Below are 20,103 nucleotides of genomic sequence, written 5' to 3'. Positions count from 1 at the left end.
TCCTAACCGTCAGAGTGGTTAAGCTTTAGAATAAATTGCCCAGGGAGGTTGTGGAATCTCCATCACTGGGGATTTTTAAGAGCAGGTTGGACAAACACCTGTCAGGGATGGTCTAGATAATACTTGGTCCTGCCATGAGTGCAGGGGACTGGGCTAGATGACCTCTCGAGGTCCCTTCCAGTTCTATGATTCTATGAAAGCCAAAGAGTTTTCTTAGCAAAAAAGAAAAGCTGGGGTGGGGGTGTCTCGTCTCACTGCTGCGGCGAAAGCCAAAGATCATTTTTAACAGTGGGTGAATGGCGTTGTGTCTAGGAGCATGGGATCATCCTGGAGGCCCCTCTGATGGCTGCATCACCAGGAGATGCCAGGGAATTTGGTTGCACAGGGGAAGCCATTTGTAGCACACAGCCCCTCCAGTGACCTCATTTGGTCCGCAAGACCGGGCGACAGCACTCCCTGTGCCGACATGGAGCACTCTGGTCATGGCCGGGACTCACCCTCGCTCAAGCAGAAGCGCCAGTAATGGTCTTTGTTGTAGTTGGGAGTGGTAGCACACCAGGGCCTTCCCATCTGGTCATCGACGGCCGTACAGCTGTGGTAGGTCTTGCCCTTATAGATGAAAGGGAAGACACCAGGGGAGCTCTCTGAACTCCCCCACACCGCGGATGGAGAAAGAGGCAAGGGAGAAAAGGGTTAAAACAGGGCAGAAGGCAGGATGCAGGGCGGCCGATTGCTGGGGAAATGGGGGGCAAATTTTCCCAACAAAATAATATTTTTAAGTGGAAAAACTGCCAATTCACGGGAACCGAAAGTGTTTCAACATTTTGATGCATTTTGCCAGTTTTGATGCATTTCCTGACTTGAAAAGATGTCGAGGGAAAAAAATGTGGAAATGTTTAGACATGTTTGAAATGAAAAAACAAAACTCTGGGTTCCTTGTTGTGAGCACCTTTTTGTTTTGAAATTTAAGCTCATTAGAGTGAAAAAAAAGTTAAGAAACAGGAAAAAAGGTGGAAATGGAAACAAAGTTTCAAAATGATCGAAATGAAATGTTTCAACTGAGCCGAATTGAAAGAGAGTTTGGGTTTTCAGTTCATGAATATTTTCGAGGTTTCATTTTTGCCCCTCCTATCAAAGATGGGAAAAATGTTGAACTCCCAAAATATTTCTAGGGTAGGAAAAAGACTCCTTCCCAGATCCAATGTCTCAATCTGTTGCCCAGACAGTCGCTGAGATTTGGGCCCCGTCACACTAGTTGCTGCCCAGTCACAGAATCACTGAGATCAAGGCCCTCTCAGGCCAGGTGCTACCCAGACACACACTCACTGAGATTGGGACCGCATCGGGCTGGGCGCTGCCCAGATACAGAGACTCTGAGATTGGGGCCCGTCACGCCGGGCGCTGCCTAGACACAGAGTCACTGAGATCAGGGCCCCGTCGGGTTGGGCATTGCCCAGACAGCCACTGAGATTGGGGCCCTGTTGCACTGGGTGCTGCCCATACCAGCTGCAAACTGCACCCACTCTTTGTGTCTCTCCTGGCCCCACGTACCTGCCGTGCTGCAGTACCTCCATTTATGGTCCGCTTCGTAGTTGCTCATGGTGGCACACCAGGGCCGCTTCCTGTCATCCATGGTACAAGCCATGTACTTCCTGCCTTTGTACCTGAACGGGAACGTACAAGGCTCCTCTGAGTTCTCACCAAGCACTGGGAGAGATGAGGCAGGGGAGGGAGATGGGATGTGGGAGACACGGGAAACAGAGAGCATGCTGGGTAATGTGGCTCACACTCAAACCAGAATCACCCCAAGTTGAGCCTGTGTCCAGTTAAATAAAAACCCTGAGCCCCCCAGCAGCCTGGCGACTGCCCTCCAACCACCCCGGAGTAGTGCAGGGAATGGGGGTCAGGGTTATGGGGCACTGGCAGAGTTGTGGGGGGAGCTAGGGTTGCCAACTTTCTAATTGCAGAAAACCAAATACCCTTGCCCCGCCACTTCTCTGGGGCCTCACCCCTGCTCACTCCATCCCCTTCACTCTGTCGCTCGCTCTCCCCATCTTTCACTCACTCTCTCATTTTCACTGGGCGGGGGCAGGGGGTTGGGGTATGGGAGGGGGTGCAGGCTCTGGGGTGGGGCTGGGGGTGCAGGCTCTGGGGTGGGGCCGGGGAAGAGGGGTTTGGGGTGTGGGAGGGGACTCAGGCTGGGGCAGAAGGTTGGGGTGTGGGCTCTGGGGTGGGTCTGGGGATGAGGGGTTTAGGGTGTGGGAGGGGGCTCTGGGGTGGGGCAGAAGGGAGGGGTGTGGGAGGGGTGCGGGCTCTGGGATGGGGCTGGAGATGAGGGGTTTGGGGTGCGGGCTCTGGGGTGTGGCTGGAGTGAGGGGTTTGGGGATGTGGGCTCTGAGCAACGCTGACTTCAGGCAGGTCCTGGGAAGCAGTGACATGTCCCTCTGGCTTCTAGGCCGTCCGTGTCCATGTCATAGTTTGCTGTGGCGGTGCACCACGGCTTGGCCCTGTGGCTCCACTCCGTGATGCACGTGTGGAAGGTGTGACCCTGGTACACAAAGGGGAAGAAGCAGGGCTGGCCACCTGCATTTCCGCCGTAGACTGGGGGAGACACAGACAGGGATTGTCAGGGGGTGGGACGCCCTGGGGGCAGCGCAGATGGGTGTGGACCCCTCACCCCACGCTGTGCTAGGTTCAGATGCTTAATAAACCCTCCTGTTTTATGCTGTCTGAATGTTCATAGAATCATAGAATATCAGGGTTGGAAGGGACCTCAGGAGGTCATCTAGTCCAACCCCCTGCTCAAAGCAGGACCGATCCCCAATTAAATCATCCCAGCCAGGGCTTTGTCAAGCCTGACCTTAAAAACTTCTAAGGAAGGAGATTCTACCACCTTCCTAGGTAACGCATTCCAGTGTTTCACCACCCTCCTAGTGAAAAAGTTTTTCCTAATATCCAACCTAAACCTCCCCCACTGCAACTTGAGACCATTACTCCTTGTCTTGTCTTCTTCTACCACTGAGAATAGTCTAGAACCATCCTCTCTGGAATCACCTCTCAGGTAGTTGAAAGCAGCTATCAAATCCCCCCTCATTCTTCTCTTCTGCAGACTAAACAATCCCAGTTCCCTCAGCCTCTCCTCATAAGTGATGTGTTCCAGACCCCTAATAATTTTTGTTGCCCTTCGTTGGACTCTCTCCAATTTATCCACATCCTTCTTGTAGTGTGGGGCCCAAAACTGGACACAGTACTCCAGATGAGGCCTCACCAATGTCGAATAGAGGGGGACGATCACGTCCCTTGATCTGCTCGCTATGCCCCTACTTATACATCCCAAAATGCCATTGGCCTTCTTGGCAACAAGGGCAACCTGCTGACTCATATCCAGCTTCTCGTCCACTGTCACCCCTAGGTCCTTTTCCGCAGAACTGCTGCCTAGCCATTCGGTCCCTAGTCTGTAGCTGTGCATTGGGTTCTTCCGTCCTAAGTGCAGGACCCTGCACTTATCCTTATTGAACCTCAACAGAATTCTTTTGGCCCAATCCTCCAATTTGTCTAGGTCCTTCTGTATCCTATCCCTCCCCTCCAGCGTATCTACCACTCCTCCCAGTTTAGTATCATCCGCAAATTTGCTGAGAGTGCAATCCACACCATCCTCCAGATCATTTATGAAGATATTGAACAAAACCGGCCCCAGGACCGACCCTTGGGGCACTCCACTTGATACCGGCTGCCAACTAGACATGGAGCCATTGATAACTACCCGTTGAGCCCGACAATCTAGCCAGCTTTCTACCCACCTTATAGTGCATTCATCCAGCCCATACTTCCTTAACTTGCTGACAAGAATACTGTGGGAGACCGTGTCAAAAGCTTTGCTAAAGTCAAGAAACAATACATCCACTGCTTTCCCTTCATCCACAGAACCAGTAATCTCATCATAAAAGGCGATTAGATTAGTCAGGCATGACCTTCCCTTGGTGAATCCATGCTGGCTGTTCCTGATCACTTTCCTCTCATGTAAGTACTTCAGGATTGATTCTTTGAGGACCTGCTCCATGATTTTTCCAGGGACTGAGGTGAGGCTGACTGGCCTGTAGTTCCCAGGATCCTCCTTCTTCCCTTTTTTAAAGATTGGCACTACATTAGCCTTTTTCCAGTCATCCGGGACTTCCCCGGTTCGCCACGAGTTTTCAAAGATAATGGCCAATGGCTCTGCAATCACAGCCGCCAATTCCTTCAGCACTCTCGGATGCAACTCGTCCGGCCCCATGGACTTGTGCACGTCCAGCTTTTCTAAATAGTCCCTAACCACCTCTATCTCCACAGAGGGCTGGCCATCTCTTCCCCATTTTGTGATGCCCAGCGCAGCAGTCTGGGAGCTGACCTTGTTAGTGAAAACAGAGGCAAAAAAAGCATTGAGTACATTAGCTTTTTCCACATCCTCTGTCACTAGGTTGCCTCCCTCATTCAGTAAGGGGCTCACACATTCCTTGGCTTTCTTCTTGTTGCCAACATACCTAAAGAAACCCTTCTTGTTACTCTTGACATCTCTGGCTAGCTGCAGCTCCAGGTGCGATTTGGCCCTCCTGATAACATTCCTACATGCCCAAGCAATATTTTTATACTCTTCCCTGGTCATATGTCCAACCTTCCACTTCTTGTAAGCTTCTTTTTTATGTTTAAGATCCGCTAGGATTTCACCATTAAGCCAAGCTGGTCGCCTGCCATATTTACTATTCTTTCGACTCATTGGGATGGTTTGTCCCTGTAACCTCAACAGGGATTCCTTGAAATACAGCCAGCTCTCCTGGACTCCTTTCCCCTTCAAGTTAGTCCCCCAGGGGATCCTGGCCATCCGTTCCATGAGGGAGTTGAAGTCTGCTTTCCTGAAGTCCAGGGTCCATATCCTGCTGCTTACCTTTCTTCCCTGCGTCAGGATCCTGAACTCAACCAACTCATGGTCACTGCCTCCCAGATTCCCATCCACTTTTGCTTCCCCCACTAATTCTACCCGGTTTGTGAGCAGCAGGTCAAGAAAAGCGCCAGGTTAAGAAAAGCACTAGGTTAGCCAGCCTGCTGGCAAAGATGCTCTTCCCTCTCTTCGTAAGATGGAGCCCATCTCTGCCCAGCACTCCTCCTTCATGGAACACCATCCCATGGTCAAAGAAACCAAAGCCTTCTCTCCGACACCACCTGCGTAGCCATTCGTTGACTTCCACGATTCGACGCTCCCTACCTAGGCCTTTTCCTTCCACAGGGAGGATGGACGAGAACGGACGAGAACGGATGGACGATGGATGATTTCCATGCAATCCAGGTGCCTAATTCCCTTTGGGGATCTGCAGCCAGGTAAGTTGCTCATGGTCACACAAAGACTTGCTAAAAGGGGAGCATAGGGGGAGCACTGCCGGGACTGATGGGATATATGTACACCCCCCCCCCTGCCCGCACCTGAAGAACCTGACAGAGAATCCAGCTGGATCCATGCAGGAGGGAAGGGAGGTGATGAAGTGGGGACTTCCTGTAATATTTTGTATGAATAGCCTGTCTGCCTCAGTTTCCCCTGTATGCGGCATTAACTAGGTGGTGGGAAAAGGTTGGTTACTCTCTGCAGAGACCCTGAGACCCAGGTGTGCTGGACTCCTGGATGGCTGGGGCCTGGGACCCATTGCCATGGAGGGTCCGTGAAGACAAAGGTCAGGCCGACTGCCCGGACATTTGGTACCTAGCAACTAAGGACCAAGGCTGGCCCGTCCCGGTGCAGGAAGCTGGCCGGGTTTGCCAGGGAAGACCAAAGGACTGAGGAGGGGCCAGGTGGGGGCTGTTGCATGTGGGGTGGCTGGAAGATGAACTGGGACAAAAGGAGGTGAAGATGGACCGGGCTGTAACTTTCTGGCCTCTGCGTTAACCAAGGACGTTCTATGCTGTGTTCCAGCCAGCTGAGAAACCCGACTGTCTTTGCCCTTCTGGCGGAGGGTCACTGCAGCGGCTGGATTTGGGGGTGCACACGGCTCCCTGTGGGGGTACACCTGTCCCTCCGGTGCCCATCTCAGGGGGACCCGCTGACGGGACTCAGCGGGTGAAGCAGGGAGGCTGGTGGCTCCAAAGTTCAGTCCAAGGAGGCGGAGAAGCCACATGGCTTCCCCTAGGGATGCAGTCAGCAAGGGGCCTCCCTGAGCTCTGGATCTGTGGCTCCATGACCCGGGACTGTTGGCATTCGAGCCAGGGCGTTTTGCCCTTTTCCTGGTAGGTTTTTTTTTGGCGTTAACATGCAGGAACTTTCCCACCGCGGGTGGCCAAATCTCACTGCCAAAACGCCCTCTCTTACCTTGCAAAGGGCCTTGTTGGGTTTGCTTCAACCGCGTCTCCTTCTCCGCGGGGTTATTTGCTCATATCCACAGCCGGATTAACCTTTTGTGGGCCCGGCTCCAAACATATTTGTGGGCCCCCATGGAGGCAATGGAGCATGGTATGGGGGAGGGACGGTCCCCAGAGTGAGGGGCCAGCCAGGGGCAATGGGGAACGGCATGGCAGGGGCGGCCCCGTTCCGCCCAGCCCAGTGTGACGGCACTATTTACAAACCGGCAGTTGCCAGATGCACACTCAATCAATCCTCTGTGCTTCCCCTCGGGGGCAGGCCCATGCCCTGCCACACGGCCCCCCCACCCAACACAACCCCCACCCTCGACTTCCTATGGCCAGAGGCCCCTGGACCCGCTACGCCCAGCGCCCCCCACCAGACCCTGCCACAAATGCACAGCACCCTGCACAACATCGCCCCTGCCCACCGTCCCACTACAACTGCCCAGCACCCCCCACAGAACCCCCACTCCCATGTGCCCCAACACACCATCTACCTCGCCCCCTCACAGCCCAGCACCCCCCAGACCCCTTCCCCCATGCCCTGGCTCCCGGCCGCAGTCACCGGCCCTGCTGGGAGGCGACTGTCTGCTGGGCTGAGCCGGCAGCGCAGCCAGGGCTGGTCCCGGGGCCGGGAATCGCTCCGGCCCCTCGGGAGTGGCGTGATCAGCCAGGCCAGGGCCTGCTCCGGCCAGGCTCCCTCAGGACCCACTTGCCTGGAGGGGTCCAGCCAAGGCCCCCACACTGCGCCCCCATCAACTGGCTGAGACTGGCGGGGCTCCTGCCCCAGTCCCGGGTGGCTCAGTGTCGGGGGGAGAGGGGGGCCCCCCAGGTGGTGGGAAACAGAGACTGCCCGGAGCCGGGGGTGCACTGGGGTCCAGCCGGGGGGCAGAGGGGATCTGGCGGCTGGGGCCAGGGGGCTGACGGGGTCTCGGGGCGCAGAGCAAGCGGAGCAGGCCGGGGCCCCTTCTGAGCCTGGGCCTGGCTCCAGGGCACTGGCGCCGTTGTGAACCCGGGACCGCTCATAGCCGGGGGGGGGTCACAAATCCACTGGCCCCCCACACCAGGCACCTGTCAGGGTTTTGCCCAAGGAAAGGTCTTCCTCAATTTGATTTCAAGAGCTAGTGTTGGAGAGCTGCTGTTCTCCAGATGTGAGCAGTGAATCCATCCACCCGTCCATCTGTCTGCCCGTCCATCCATCCATCCACCCCATCTCGGGCCTGAAATCTCGCAGTTCTGGGTGAGCTGCCAATCAATCAATCAATCAATCAATCAATCTGTTCCCCCCGTCAATCCCCTGCCTGGGACTGTGATGTCACCAGCCCACTCCAGGCTCTGGGGAGAACCAAACCTTAGCCCTTGAACATCCAATTTCTTTTCCTCCCGACCCCACCCCAAGACACAGGGTGGTGTCCCCCAGCAGCTAGAGCCCAGCCCAGGACTCCTGGGTTCTGTCCCTCTAGCGGGTGCTCCCATGGTGCTGCCCTGTTTGTCCTGAGATTCCCCGAGTGCTTTGCAAAGGAGGTGGGCTGGTGATGCCCTTTTGACAGATGGGGAAACTGAGGCAGGGAGTGGGATTATGCCTCAGGGCACCCTCTGGGCATCCAGCAGAGCTGGGGCTAGGGTGGGTGTTGAGGTGGCTCTGGCATCTCCTTGAGCCGCACGGAGGGCGGACAATGGGCCCCTCACTGGCTGAGACACGGAGAGGGACCGAGCGCTCTGGCGGGCACTGGGACTTCTCATCTTTGAGCCATTTTTAGCTGCCATCCAGGGGGCAGCATGGCCTAGCGGCTAAAGTCTGGTGCTCAGGACTCCTGAGTTCTATTCGCTGCTGTGCCAGGCCCTTCTGCTATCTCTGCCTCAGTGTCCCTCTTTGCACTATGGGGTGAATTGCCCTGAGTTCCCACTGCTCTGCGGTCATTACAGATGGGGAGAGCCTGGGGGGGAGGGTGCTGTTCCAGCCCCCACAGCGGGGCTGGTTCAGGGTATGGGGGGTTGAGCAGGAGCTGGGGAAGGCCCTGCTCACTGGGGGTGTCAGGTGAGGACAGGCCCTGTCTGCTCCCCTACTGCCTTGGATCGGCATGCCAGGGGGAATGGGGGAAGGACAGGGGTCAGTATGGCAAGGGCTGGGGTCAGGAGGAGATGGGGGCTGGGGGATGAGGTGGGGGCATGTGGGGGCAGCAGGGATTCCAGGGGAATGGGGGACATGGCGGGCAATGGGGAAATGGGGGGTGGAGGAAGAGGGCTGGGCTGGGGGGGCTGGGACCCCTCCCAGGCGACAGAATCAAAGCAGAGGCCTGATCCACAGGGAAAAGCCAGATTGCTATTGCCCTGTATCCCCCCTTTCCCCCCATGTTCCCTGTGCCACCCTCTGCCCAGCTCCCCCTCCCTGCCCAGCTCCCCCATGAGCCTCCACATGCAGAGGGGCTGGCTCTGGCCTACCCCTGCCTGCTGTGTGGATGCTCTGCACAGCAGCCCTGGGCTAAAGGAGGGCTGGACTCGTGCAGAGGGTGGGGGCTGGGGTGGCCTTTGTCCCTCCTCCCTCCCCTGCAAGCACTTTCGCTTTTACTGCCAGCCGGTGAGTGGGGCCGGGGCAATGCTCCGGGATCGGGGGTGGCTCCCCTCAACCTGCATGCTCAGGCGCCTTCTCCTCCCTCCTGCCCCCCCACTCTCTCCTGTCCCCCCTCCAGGGCTTAATTTGGGCCAGGGCTGAGCCCTGGCCCCTCTGGGCTTGTCACTTCCTAGCCCCGGCCCCTCTGGGCTTGGCCCGTCAGTTATGAAAGTAAAAATATTGCGGCAGCTCTTCACCATGAATGAAGTGCTGCCCCCGTCCCCTCCCCTCCTCTCCCCTGAGCCCCTTCTCTTCTCATCTTCCCTCCTGGTCCTCTCCCGTCTGCTTCCCCCTCTGACCTCCCCCCACCTCCGTCTTCCTCTCCTGCCACCTCTTCCTCCCCCCACCTCCTCTTCTTCTCCTGTTCCCTTCCCCCTCTTCCGTCCCTTCTCCCGAGACCCTCTTCCTCTCCAGCCCTCCCCTCCTGACCCCCACCTGACCCCCCCTTCCTCCCCTCCCCCGAGACCCTCTTCCTCTCCAGCCCTCCCCTCCTGATCCCTATCTGACTCCCCTCTTCCTCCCTTCCCCCCTGAGACCTTCTTCCTCTCCACCCCTCCCCTCCTGATAACCCCCCATCTTCTCTGACTCCTGCTCCCCCATCCCTCCCTCCACTGCTCCCCCCCCACAGCCACCCCTGGGCTCTTCGGGGGAGCAGGCAGGCAGCGGACAGAGAGCCGCAGCAACTGGGCCTGGGAGCTCTCAGCTACCTTCTGACTTCCCCATGGGGGTGACACCAATTCTCAGCAGCCAAGTGGCTGGAGCCCGGGTGCTGACCCAAGGGGGCATCGGGGGCCTGGCGGTTCAAGCCAGGTTCAAGCAGTTCAAGCTCTCTGTGCCCAAAGCAGGGGGTGGTGATGAAATGGAGGCAAAGGACCGGCATGGGGCAGCTGCAGGGACGCACAACGAGGAGCCCAGATTTGGGGTCCCGTCCCAGTTCTGCCATGGGGTGTGTGTGGTGCGCGGTGGGGGTGGGGGCGGGATGTGGGATTGTGTCTGTGTCAGGTGCTTAATAACACCCTATAGCCCCTGGGTCTTCTTGTTAGCAGCTCTTGAAGTGCTCTGAAAAGGAAATCGGGATTGTTAACCCCATGACACAGATGGGGAAACTGAGGCATGGTGGGAGGAAGTGACTCGTCCAAAGTCCCCTATCAGCAGAGCCAGGCAGAGGACCCAGGTGTTCTGCATCCCAGTTCGGGTCTGTAGCCACTGTCTGAGCACCTCTGGGGATTTATTGATCCTCGCAACACCTGTGAAGGTGGGACGGTCCCAGAGCCCTGGCTCCCTCCCGAGCTGGAATGGCTACGCGGCCATGTTCTCGCCCCGCAGCCCAAGCCTCGTGAGCCTGAGGCCACTGGCACAGCTCAGCTGCGGGGGTTTTATTACCGCCAAGGGACTGATTTGTAAAGGGATGGAGGTGCCTAAAATCTAGTGGGTTGGCTGTAGACGCTGGGATGCCCAACTCCCATTGGTTTCCAGGGGGGTTAGGCACCGCGGGCCGTTTGGCCAAAACACAACCTGTTGTTCAAAATATTTTGATGGTGACAAAATCAGCATTTCCCAGCCAAATTTCCAGCCAGCTCTAGCTTGGTATACAACCAGCAGCCACTTGGTAACTGACCCCCAGGCTGCAGTGGGTGGAGCTAGGCCGTGGGTGGAGCTAGGCCATGTCTAAGGGCCATCAGGACTCCTGGGTTCTATCCCTGGTTCTGGGAGGGGAGTGGGGGCTAGTGGCTAGATTGGGCTAGGAGTCTGGACTCCTGAGTTCTATCCTGACCTTGTGCAAGTCACTTCCCCCTTTATGTGCCTCAGTTTCCCAATCGATAAAATGGCACTATTAATACTGCCCTCCTTCGTAAAGGACTTTGAGACAGGCAGATGGACAGCAGTAGTTATTTGTATTAACCTCTGCACAGGACTGCTTTCCTGCCGGGATCTGGGACGCCGACCCAGGGTAGACATGGCACAGTGCGCGTCCTGCAAGCTTGTCAAGTATTTGAACGATCTAGAATCAAGAGAGTTCCAGATGTTCAAGTTTCACCTGGAGAACTATCCCCTGGAAGACGGCTACAAGCGAATCCCCCGCTCCAAGACGGAGGTGGCTGAAGCCATGGACATAGCTTGGGCCATGGTCCAGGTTTACCAGGAGTCCAAGGCTCTGCAGATGGCAGTGAAGATATTGGATGGTATTAACCGGAAGGATCTGTCGCTAAGGATCCAAAAGGACATGCCGAAGAGTGAGTAGATGGAGGAGATCCCCCCTCATTTTCCTCTATGGTCTGACTCATTCCTTGCTGGAACTTTTTGATCCCCCTGTCGTGCCTCAGTTTCCCCCAGTCCAACAAGGGTGGCCTAGAGGCTAGCGCCCAGATCTGGCACTCAGCAGACCAGGGTTCCATTCCCAGCTCCGCTGCTGGGTGATCCCAGACAAATCACAGCCCGGCCCCCTCTCTGTGCCTCAGTTTCCCCATCTGAAAAATGGCTGGTAGAGATGCTGGCATTCCCTCTAAAGTGCTTTGTCTCTGTGGATGGAAAGCACTAAGGCACGGAGAGGCTGCAGCTACATCTCTGCTACTGAGCCTTATGTAGATGCTGCGGCCGGTCTGTCTCACTGCTAGGGCTGGGGTATAAATACCTCCTACATCGGTGGAAGGGGTTTTCCCGTCCTCTCTCTGAGAGGCAATAGCAAGGGTGATGGAGGAATCTGTCGACCCAGCTCTGGCTCTCGGGGCGTGACATTTTCACCGTTCAAAAAACGCGGTGGGGTTGATCTCATTTTGCAGCTAGGCCAGATGCTTTTGGCTGCAAGCACTGGGGGCTTTGCTGGCCTGGCTCTGTTGATCACGGCAGCAGTTGTTTTCCCCTGGCAGCTACGCCAGGATGCGTTTGACGGGTAGGCCAGGTGCAAGCGGCTTGTCCCAGGTCGCCTGGGGCATCTGTGACGAAGCAGCAGATCAAACCCAGAGTTTCCAAATGCCAGGCCAAATGCCTAAGCACCTGCCCCTTTCTCGCAGGAAGAATGTGGGTACATTGCAGAGGGGTCAGAGAAGATTAAAGGATTAGAAAACCTGCCTTACAGTGACAAACTCCAGGAACTCGATCTAGTTAGTTTAACCAAGAGAAGGTTCGGGGGGGCTTGATCCCAGTCTATAAGTATCTACCTGGGGGACAAATATTTCATAATGGGCTCTTCGGTCTATCAGAGGAAGGTCTAACGACCTCGTCCAATGGCTGGGCGTTGAAGCTAGACACATTCAGACAGTAAAGAAAGTGTAAATGTTTAATGGTGAGAGTAATTAATCACTGGGACAATTCAGCATGGCTCATGGTGGATTCTCCATCCCTGATCATTTTTATATCGAGATTGGCTGTTTTTTCTCTGCTCTAGGGATTATTTCGGGGCGGTTCTCTGGCCCCATGTCATACAGAGGTCAGGCTAGACCAGTGGTCCTTGACCAGGGGTACATGTACCCCCGGGGGTATGCAGAGGTCTTCCAGGGGGTACATCAACTCATCTAGATATTTGCCTAGTTCTACAACAGGCTACATAAAAAGCACTAGGGAAGTCAGGACAAACCGAAATTTCATGCAGACAATGACTTGTTTATACTTCTCTATAGACTCTACACTGAAATGTAAGTACAATATGTTTATTCCAATCCATTTATATTATATTATATGGTAAAAACGAGAAAGGCAGCAATTTGTCAGTACTAGTGTGGCTGTGACATTTTGGTATTTTTAGGCCTGATTTTTGTAAGCAAGTTGTTTTTTAAGTCAGGTGAAACTTGGAGGCGTGCCGGACAAATCAGACTCCTGAGAGGGGTCCCGTCGTCTGGAATGGCTGAGAGCCACTGGGTTAGATGATCACAAAGATTCCTTCAGGCCCTGGAATCTACACGCTAGAGATGCTTTGCTGCTATGCCAATGCCCGTGGCAGTGCAGCCCAGCCAGGGGCACCCTCCTGCGTTGGGCCACGGCACGGCCGAGGCGCCTTGCCTCAGTTTCCCCTTTCTTCCACCCTTACAAAGGAACAGCATCCGATACAAAGCCCACCTCTGGGCATCATTTATTGCCAGGCACCGGTGCAGTAATTCCCCCAAAGCCTTGGAGCAAAATCAATCGCCGGTGCCGATGGTGAACATCAGATCCGTGTTTGCTCTCTTTGGGGATTTCATCTCCAGGTCACTCACTCGAGAGTCAATCACAGCACCTCACGTCTCTCTAGAGGCCACCCTCAAGGGCTCGCCAGCTTTGGTCCGTTCTCACCAACAATTCCAGCTCCCATCCAGGCTCTTCCCTCTAGGGCCCAGGTAACCGGTTTTACGCCCATTTGGGGGCCAATTGACCAGTCACAGGTGCACTGACCTCCTCTGTCTTAAAGGACCAGTGTCACCCCGTGACACCTTTCTAGCGTAGGCACAGCCTCAGGATGTCCTCTCTGCCGTTCACATTGGTTTCAAGGCGTACCCTAAGTTAAAGCTGTGCATGTGGATCGGCATCTGGGACCCAGTCTAGAGATTGGCTTGGAAGGGTGAGATTTTTATTGCGAAATGTCGGTAAATGTTGATTTCACCGTGCACACAGGGACCGATGAAAAAATATCCCTGATGATAATACGTCGATTTCACTGCGCACACAGGGACCAACGAAAAAATGTTCCCATCGACATTAATCGAATTTTAAAAAGAAAGTAAGAAAAATGCGGCTTGAGACCTTATTAGAGTTTGATTTAAGGGTATTTACTTTGTGCATTTTGACGTGGGATGTGGATAATTTGGCTATAAAACTTTAACTTTTGGAATCTCAGCATCTCCTGCCACTAGGTAATTACAGTAACGCCTCGCTTAACATTGCAGTTATGTTCCTGAAAAATGCTACTTTAAGCGAAACGATGTTAAGCGAATCCAATTTCCCCATAAGAATGAATGTAAATAGGGAGGGTTAGGTTCCAGGGAAATTTTTTTTGCCAGACAAAAGACACGCGCGCGCACACACACACACACACACACACATAAGTTTTAAACAAATAATTTAATACTGTGCACAGCGATGATGATGGTGAAGCTTGGTTGAGGTGGTGAAGTCAGAGGGTGGGATATTTCCCAGGGAATGCCTTGCTGCTAAATGATGAACTCGCACTCGGCTGAGCCCTCAAGCATTAACACACTGTTGTTAATGTAGCCTCACACCCTACAAGGCAGCACGAATGGAGGGAGGAGACACAGCATGGCAGAGAGAGACAGAAACACACCCTGTGTGTGTGTGAGAGAGAGACACACGCTGCCCCTTTAAGTACACTGACCTCACTCTAAATACGCTGCCTTTGTAAGTAGACCAGCAAGCTGAGACAGCAGCTGCTGCCAGCAAGCTCCCTCCATCCTGAGCCCTGTCCTGTCCCTCCCGCTCTGTGGAGATGGGGTACAGGAGCAGGTGGAGGGGGATACCCTGACATCAGCACCCCTCTTCCCACCCTCCCCCCACTGCACAGCAAGCAGGAGACTACTGGGAGCAGCTCCAAGGTGGAGGGCAGGAGCAGCACATGGCAGTGGGGGAGGGACAGCTGAACTGCCGGCAATTGATAGAAGAGATCCCGCCTCGTTTCCCCCAGTGGTCTGACTCATTTCTTGCTGGAGCTTTCTGGTAAATGGGGGGAGGGTCATCCCCTGGCATGCCTCAGTTTTCCCCCGTCTAACAAGGGTGGCCTAGTGGCTAGCGCCCAGAACTGGCGGCTGCTGCACAGGGAACTTAGGGAGCGGGGAGCTGATGGGGGGCTGCCGGCCCATGCTGGTTCCAAGCCCCCACCAGCTCGCTGCCGCGGGCTGCTCTTCCTGCAAGCAGTGGACAAAGCAGGCGGCTGCCAAACAACGTTATAAGGGAGCATGGCGCAACTTTAAACGAGCCTGGTCTCTAATTGATCAGCAACGTAACAACATTAACGGGGACAACTTTAAGTGAGGAGTTACTGTATGGTCTGACTCCCCTTTTCCCCCCCAAAAAGGATTTCCTGCAACTCTGAAAAATTTAAATCCATAAAAACAGAAAAAAGAGAGGCTTAAAACCTGTAATGTGGCAGAACTATGAAAATGTCGGTTGATCAAAATAGAACGAAATGCTTAAAACCCGAAATTTCCAGCACCTGTGAATATTTCAGTCGATAAAATAGAAAAAAAAGCTTCAAAATAAACATCGCTATTTATCCCTTGAAATTATAAACCCATAAAAATCGAATGCTGCCAATGCTAGCTGTAGGTGTAGTTCACTGTTCACGTATAAAACGAGAGAGGGAGAAGACAATACAACATTCAGGGTTTGATTCCTCCCTCTGTAGAGATTGCCTGTCCTCATTAGAGCACCCCCTAGTAGGAAGTGATGTATCTACAATGGGGCTGACCCCGGGAGTATGTAGCCTGACCTCCTGACAGCCTGCCTCCGTTTGTCCCTTTCGGAGGCAGTTTCGCCCATGGGTAATTATTTCTCTCGTGTGTCTCGTAGTTTTCCGTCAGATGCCAGAGCCGGCTGGCGCGAGCGAGGACGACGAGAATGACCAGCAGGAGAAGCTGGACTCGGAGATGTACGATCAATTTTTCGGAAGCAAGAAGAAAGGTCAGTGACAGTCCGATGCCACCAGCCCAGGGCACGTTGAGATTTCGCAACGGCCGTGGTGCTGCGTGCCGAGATCTCACCCTAACTCTCTGCTTCTCTCTCCCCAGTGGAGGTGAAGCTGGATCCCAACACGGCGTTCCGCACGCTGCTGATCTCCCAAGACCAGAAAAGTGTGCGGCTCGGGGACTGCGCTCAGAACCTTCCCTGCAGCTCAGAGCGTTTTTATTTTCAGCCCTGTGTGCTGGGCACCCCGGGCATCTCTGGGGGGCGGCTGGACTGGGCAGTGGAGGTGGGTGCCGGGAAAGGCTGGATCGTCGGCGCCGTCCGGGAGTCAGTGAAGAGGAACATGTATCTCTATATAACGGCTGAGCAGGGGTTCTGGGGGCTGGAGCTGAACCATGGGGAGTACAAGGCGCTCAGCACCCCTAAGACGACGCTTTTCCTACGGGAGCCTCTGCGCAGGATCAAGGTGCATCTAGACTTCATCCTTGGAAAACTCTCCTTCTACAACAACGACGCCGGGGAGCACATCTTCACCTTCAACTACCCCTTCTCCGAGAAGATGTTCCCCTTCTTCTTGACCTGGGACACGGAGGTCCCCCTCCAGCTCTGCCCATGTGACTGAGAGCGCCTCCCCACCGCACTCTTTGCAAGAGCAGGGATGTTACACTCCGGCGTGCAGGCCAAAATCCCAGCCACGGGAATCCACTGCCACTGCCACCTGCCTCCGAACTTCCACTTTCACTTTCACTTCCTGTCCGGATCGGGTGCAAACCCTCCTCGACTGTCTCGCGTGACTTTGTCGGATGATATTTTGTGTTGTTTCTTGACGTCTCCAGCTCTTGGAGCCATGGTATTTTGGTAAGAATCTGCACTTTTATTAAAAAAAAAAAGGTAACTCGTTTTCTAGCACTTTGGGTTGCGGAGAAACCCTGTGAAACCTGACCCTAGAAAGGTCCAACCCCAGAAGGCAAATGTATAAAACAAACAAACAAACCCCCCCTCCCAAAGGTTTATTATTTGTCAAATCTTGTGATTTTTTTTTTCAAGCCAATCTCATGAATTTTGCGGGCTCCCATTCTGCTATTTGAGCAGGGGAGACTTAAAGAGCTCAGTCTGCTTGGAGAAGTTTGAGAGGTGACCTGATTTTGACATATAAGTAAGGCTACGTTTTAGTCACAGGTATTTTTAGTAAAAGTCATGGACAGGTTACCGGCAGTAAACAAAAATTCACGGCCCTTGAATTTTACTTTATATCCCTAACTAAAACTTCGGCATGGGGTAATGAGGGGCGGAGGTCTGGGGGTGCTGCCGGTGGTGTGTGGGGGTGGCCCAGGACCCCCACTGGTGCTGGGGTGGGGGGGCAGCAACGGTTTGCGGCCAGGACCCCCACTGGTGTGGGGGCGGAGGGGGGAGTGGGGCTGGGTCACAGCGCATGACCGGGACCCCTGCTGGTGCTGGGGAGGGGGGCAACCCCCGCTGCTGCTGTGGTGGTGGGGGATTGGCGGGGCTCGCAGGCTCCTTACTGGGCTCCACGTGTTCCCGCAGCTCTGGCCAGGGGGCTTCAATCGCTGTCCCTGCTACCCCCTGGTGGAGGGGTTGTGCTCTGCCGTGTGTGTGTGTCCCTGCTGCCCCCTGCTGGAGGGGCTGGGCCCTGATCTCAGTGTGTGTGTGTGTGCGTGTGTGTGTGTGTGTCCCTGCTGCCCCCTGCTGGAAGGGCTGCACCCTGCTCTGTGTGTGTGCGTGTGTGTGTGTGTCCTTGCTGCCCCCTGCTGGAGGGGCTGGGCCCTGATCTCAGTGTGTGTGTGTGTGTGTGTGTGTCCCTGCTACCCCCTGCTGGAGGGGCTAGGCCCTGCTCTGTGTGCTCTGTGTGTGAATGTGTATGGATATGGGGGTGTGTGTGCGTGTGTGCGCATGAGGTGCATGTATCAGGGCTGTCGCTTAATTGCAGTTAACTCACGTGATTAACTCAAAAAAGTTAATCGCAATTAAAAAAAATCAATCGCGATTAATCGCAGTTTTAATTGCACTGTTAAACAATTGAATACCAACTGAAATGTATTAAATATTTTGGATATTTTTCTACATTTTCATATATATTGTATTCGATGTTGTAATTGAAATCAAAGTGCCTATTATTTTGATTATAAATATTTGCACTGTAAAAATGATTAAAGAAATAGTATTTTTCAATTCACCTCAGACGAGTACCATAATGCAATCTCTTTGTTGTGAAAGTGCAGCTTACAAATGCAGATTTTTTTTGTGACATAACTGCACTCAGAAACAAAACAATGTAAAACTTCAGAGCTTACAAGTCCACTCAGTCCTACTTCTTGTTCAGCCAATCGCTCAGACAAACAGGTGTGTTTATGTTTACAGGAGATAATGCTGCCGGCTTCTTATTTACAATGTCACCCAAAAGTGAGAACAGGCATTCGCATGGCACTTTTGTAGCCAGCATTTCAAGGTATTTACGTGGCAGATATGCTAAAATTTGTATGCCCCTTCATGCTTCGCCCACCATTCCAGAGGACATGCTTCCATGCTGATGATGCTCATTAAAAAAACAATGCATTAATTAAATTTGTGACTGAACTCCTTGGGGGAGAATTGTATGTCCCCTGTTCCGTTTTACCCGCATTCTGCCATACATTTCATGTTATAGCAATCTTGGATGAAGACTCAGCACATGCTATTTGTTTTAAGAACACTTTCACTGCAGATTTGACAAAACGCAAAGAAGGTACCAATGTGAGATTTCTAAAGGTAGCTACAGCACTCAACTCAAGGTTTAAGAAGCTGAAGTGCCTCCCAAAATCTGATCAGGATGGGTTGTGGAGCATGCTTTCAGAAATCTTAAAAGAGCAACACTCTGATGTGGAAACTACAGAACCCGAACCACCAAAAATGAAAATCAACCTTCTGCTGGTGGCATCTGACTCAGAAGATGAAAATGAACATGCGTTGGGCTGCTCTGCTTTGGATCGTTATCGAGCAGAACCCGTCATCAGCATGGACGCATGTCCCCTGGATTCATGGTTGAAGCATGAAGGGACATATGAATATTTAGCACATCTGCCATGTAAATATCTTGTGATGCCGGCTACAACAGTGCCATGAGAACACCTGTTCTCACTTGCAGATGACATTGTAAACCAGAAGCGGGCAGCATTATCTCCTGCAAATGTAAAGAAACTTGTTTGTCTGAGCAATTGGCTGAACAAGAAGTAGGACTGGGTGGACTTGCAGGCTCTAAAATTTTACATTGTTTTACTTTTGAATGTTTTTTTGGTACATAATTCTACATTTGTAAGTTCAGCTTTAATGATAAAGAGATTGCACTACAGTACTTGTATTAGGTGAATTGAAAAATACTATTTCTTTTGTTTTATACAGTGCAAATACTTGTAATAAAAATAAATATAAAGCGAGCACTGTACACTTTGTATTCTGTGTTGTAATTGAACTCAATACATTTTGAAAATGTAGAAAACATCTGAAAATATTTAAATAAATGGTATTCTATTATTGTTTAACTGTGTGATGAATCACAATTAATTTTTTTAATCGCTTCACAGCCCTAATTACTATAATACTGCATTACCTACATTTTGAGATGAAAAGTTGTTCTGAACTGAAGAAACAGAATTTTTCATTTTGATTTTTTTTAATGCAAGATACAATTAAAGCCACAGGATACGTCTACACTGCAAAGACACCCCCCTCACACACACCTGTGCTGAGTCTCAGAGTGTGGATCAATTGACTTGGGCTTCTGGGTCTCGGGCTGTGGGGCTAAAAACAGCAGTCTAGACTTTCCCATTCCGGCTGCAGTCCAGACTTGAGTCCTTCCCCTTTTGCCGGGTTTCAGAGGCCGGGCTCCAGCCTGAGCGGGGACGTCTAGGCTGCTATTTTTAGCCCTGCAGCCTGAGACCCATGAGCCCTAGTCAATTAACCTGGGCTCTGAAAGTCAGCTTCACGAGATTTCCTTTGCAGTGTAGAGTCATAGGGCTAGTCTACACTACGTGGGCTCTGCAGATACAGCTATCCCCGTATAGGGCTAGGGTTAGGGTTATCAGCAGAGTACCCTAGTGTAGATGCAGCATATGCTAACTGAAGGAGGTTTTTCTTTCAGTATAGGAATGCCACATCCTTGAACAACCTTGGCTAAGCTGACAGTGTTCAATATAGCTGTGTCTACATGGGGTGCTCAGCTATGTCGGCTGTGGAGTGTTTTTCTTTTTTCATACCTCTGATTGCTATGCCAGCAAAACTTTGCAGTGTACACCTGGCCATAGAATTTAAGGCCAGATGGGACCCCAAGATCATCTAATCTGACCTCCTGCATCTCACAGGCCACTAAGCACCACCTCAGCAACCAGAACAGACCAAAGTATTACAGCCCTCCGGAGAGCAAACTATTGTGTGCCACAGGCAGAGAATAGGAGGGTCTGAGATGCACCAATGCCTGAGGCTCCTGCAACAGCAGGGAATTGATACCCAGGTGATCCTAGCTGGTGGAA

At 53.0% G+C, this 20,103-nt stretch overlaps 1 protein-coding gene and 1 pseudogene across 2 annotated transcripts in view; one reads left to right on the top strand and one right to left on the bottom strand.

Annotated features, from left to right (window-relative positions):
* Positions 1–20,103, bottom strand: part of LOC311511978 (leukocyte immunoglobulin-like receptor subfamily A member 2) — an 873,498-nt pseudogene that overhangs the window by 722,493 nt on the left and 130,902 nt on the right. The gene's annotated exons all lie outside the window — the stretch shown is intronic.
* RFPL4A (ret finger protein like 4A) lies at positions 8,910–16,464 on the top strand. The gene is made up of 4 exons (XM_084612448.1): positions 8,910–8,941; positions 10,888–11,208; positions 15,467–15,577; positions 15,685–16,464. Exons 2-4 carry the CDS (start codon positions 10,932–10,934, stop codon positions 16,200–16,202), a joined length of 906 nt encoding a protein of 301 aa, XP_084468574.1. The 5' UTR covers positions 8,910–8,941; positions 10,888–10,931; the 3' UTR covers positions 16,203–16,464.

Source organism: Lepidochelys olivacea (genome assembly GCF_965140295.1).
Source record: "Lepidochelys olivacea isolate rLepOli2 genome assembly, chromosome: 23".
NCBI classification, from domain to species: Eukaryota; Metazoa; Chordata; order Testudines; family Cheloniidae; genus Lepidochelys; species Lepidochelys olivacea.
Note: the sequence above shows the minus strand (reverse complement) of the source record. Positions and strands in the feature narration are given on the sequence as shown.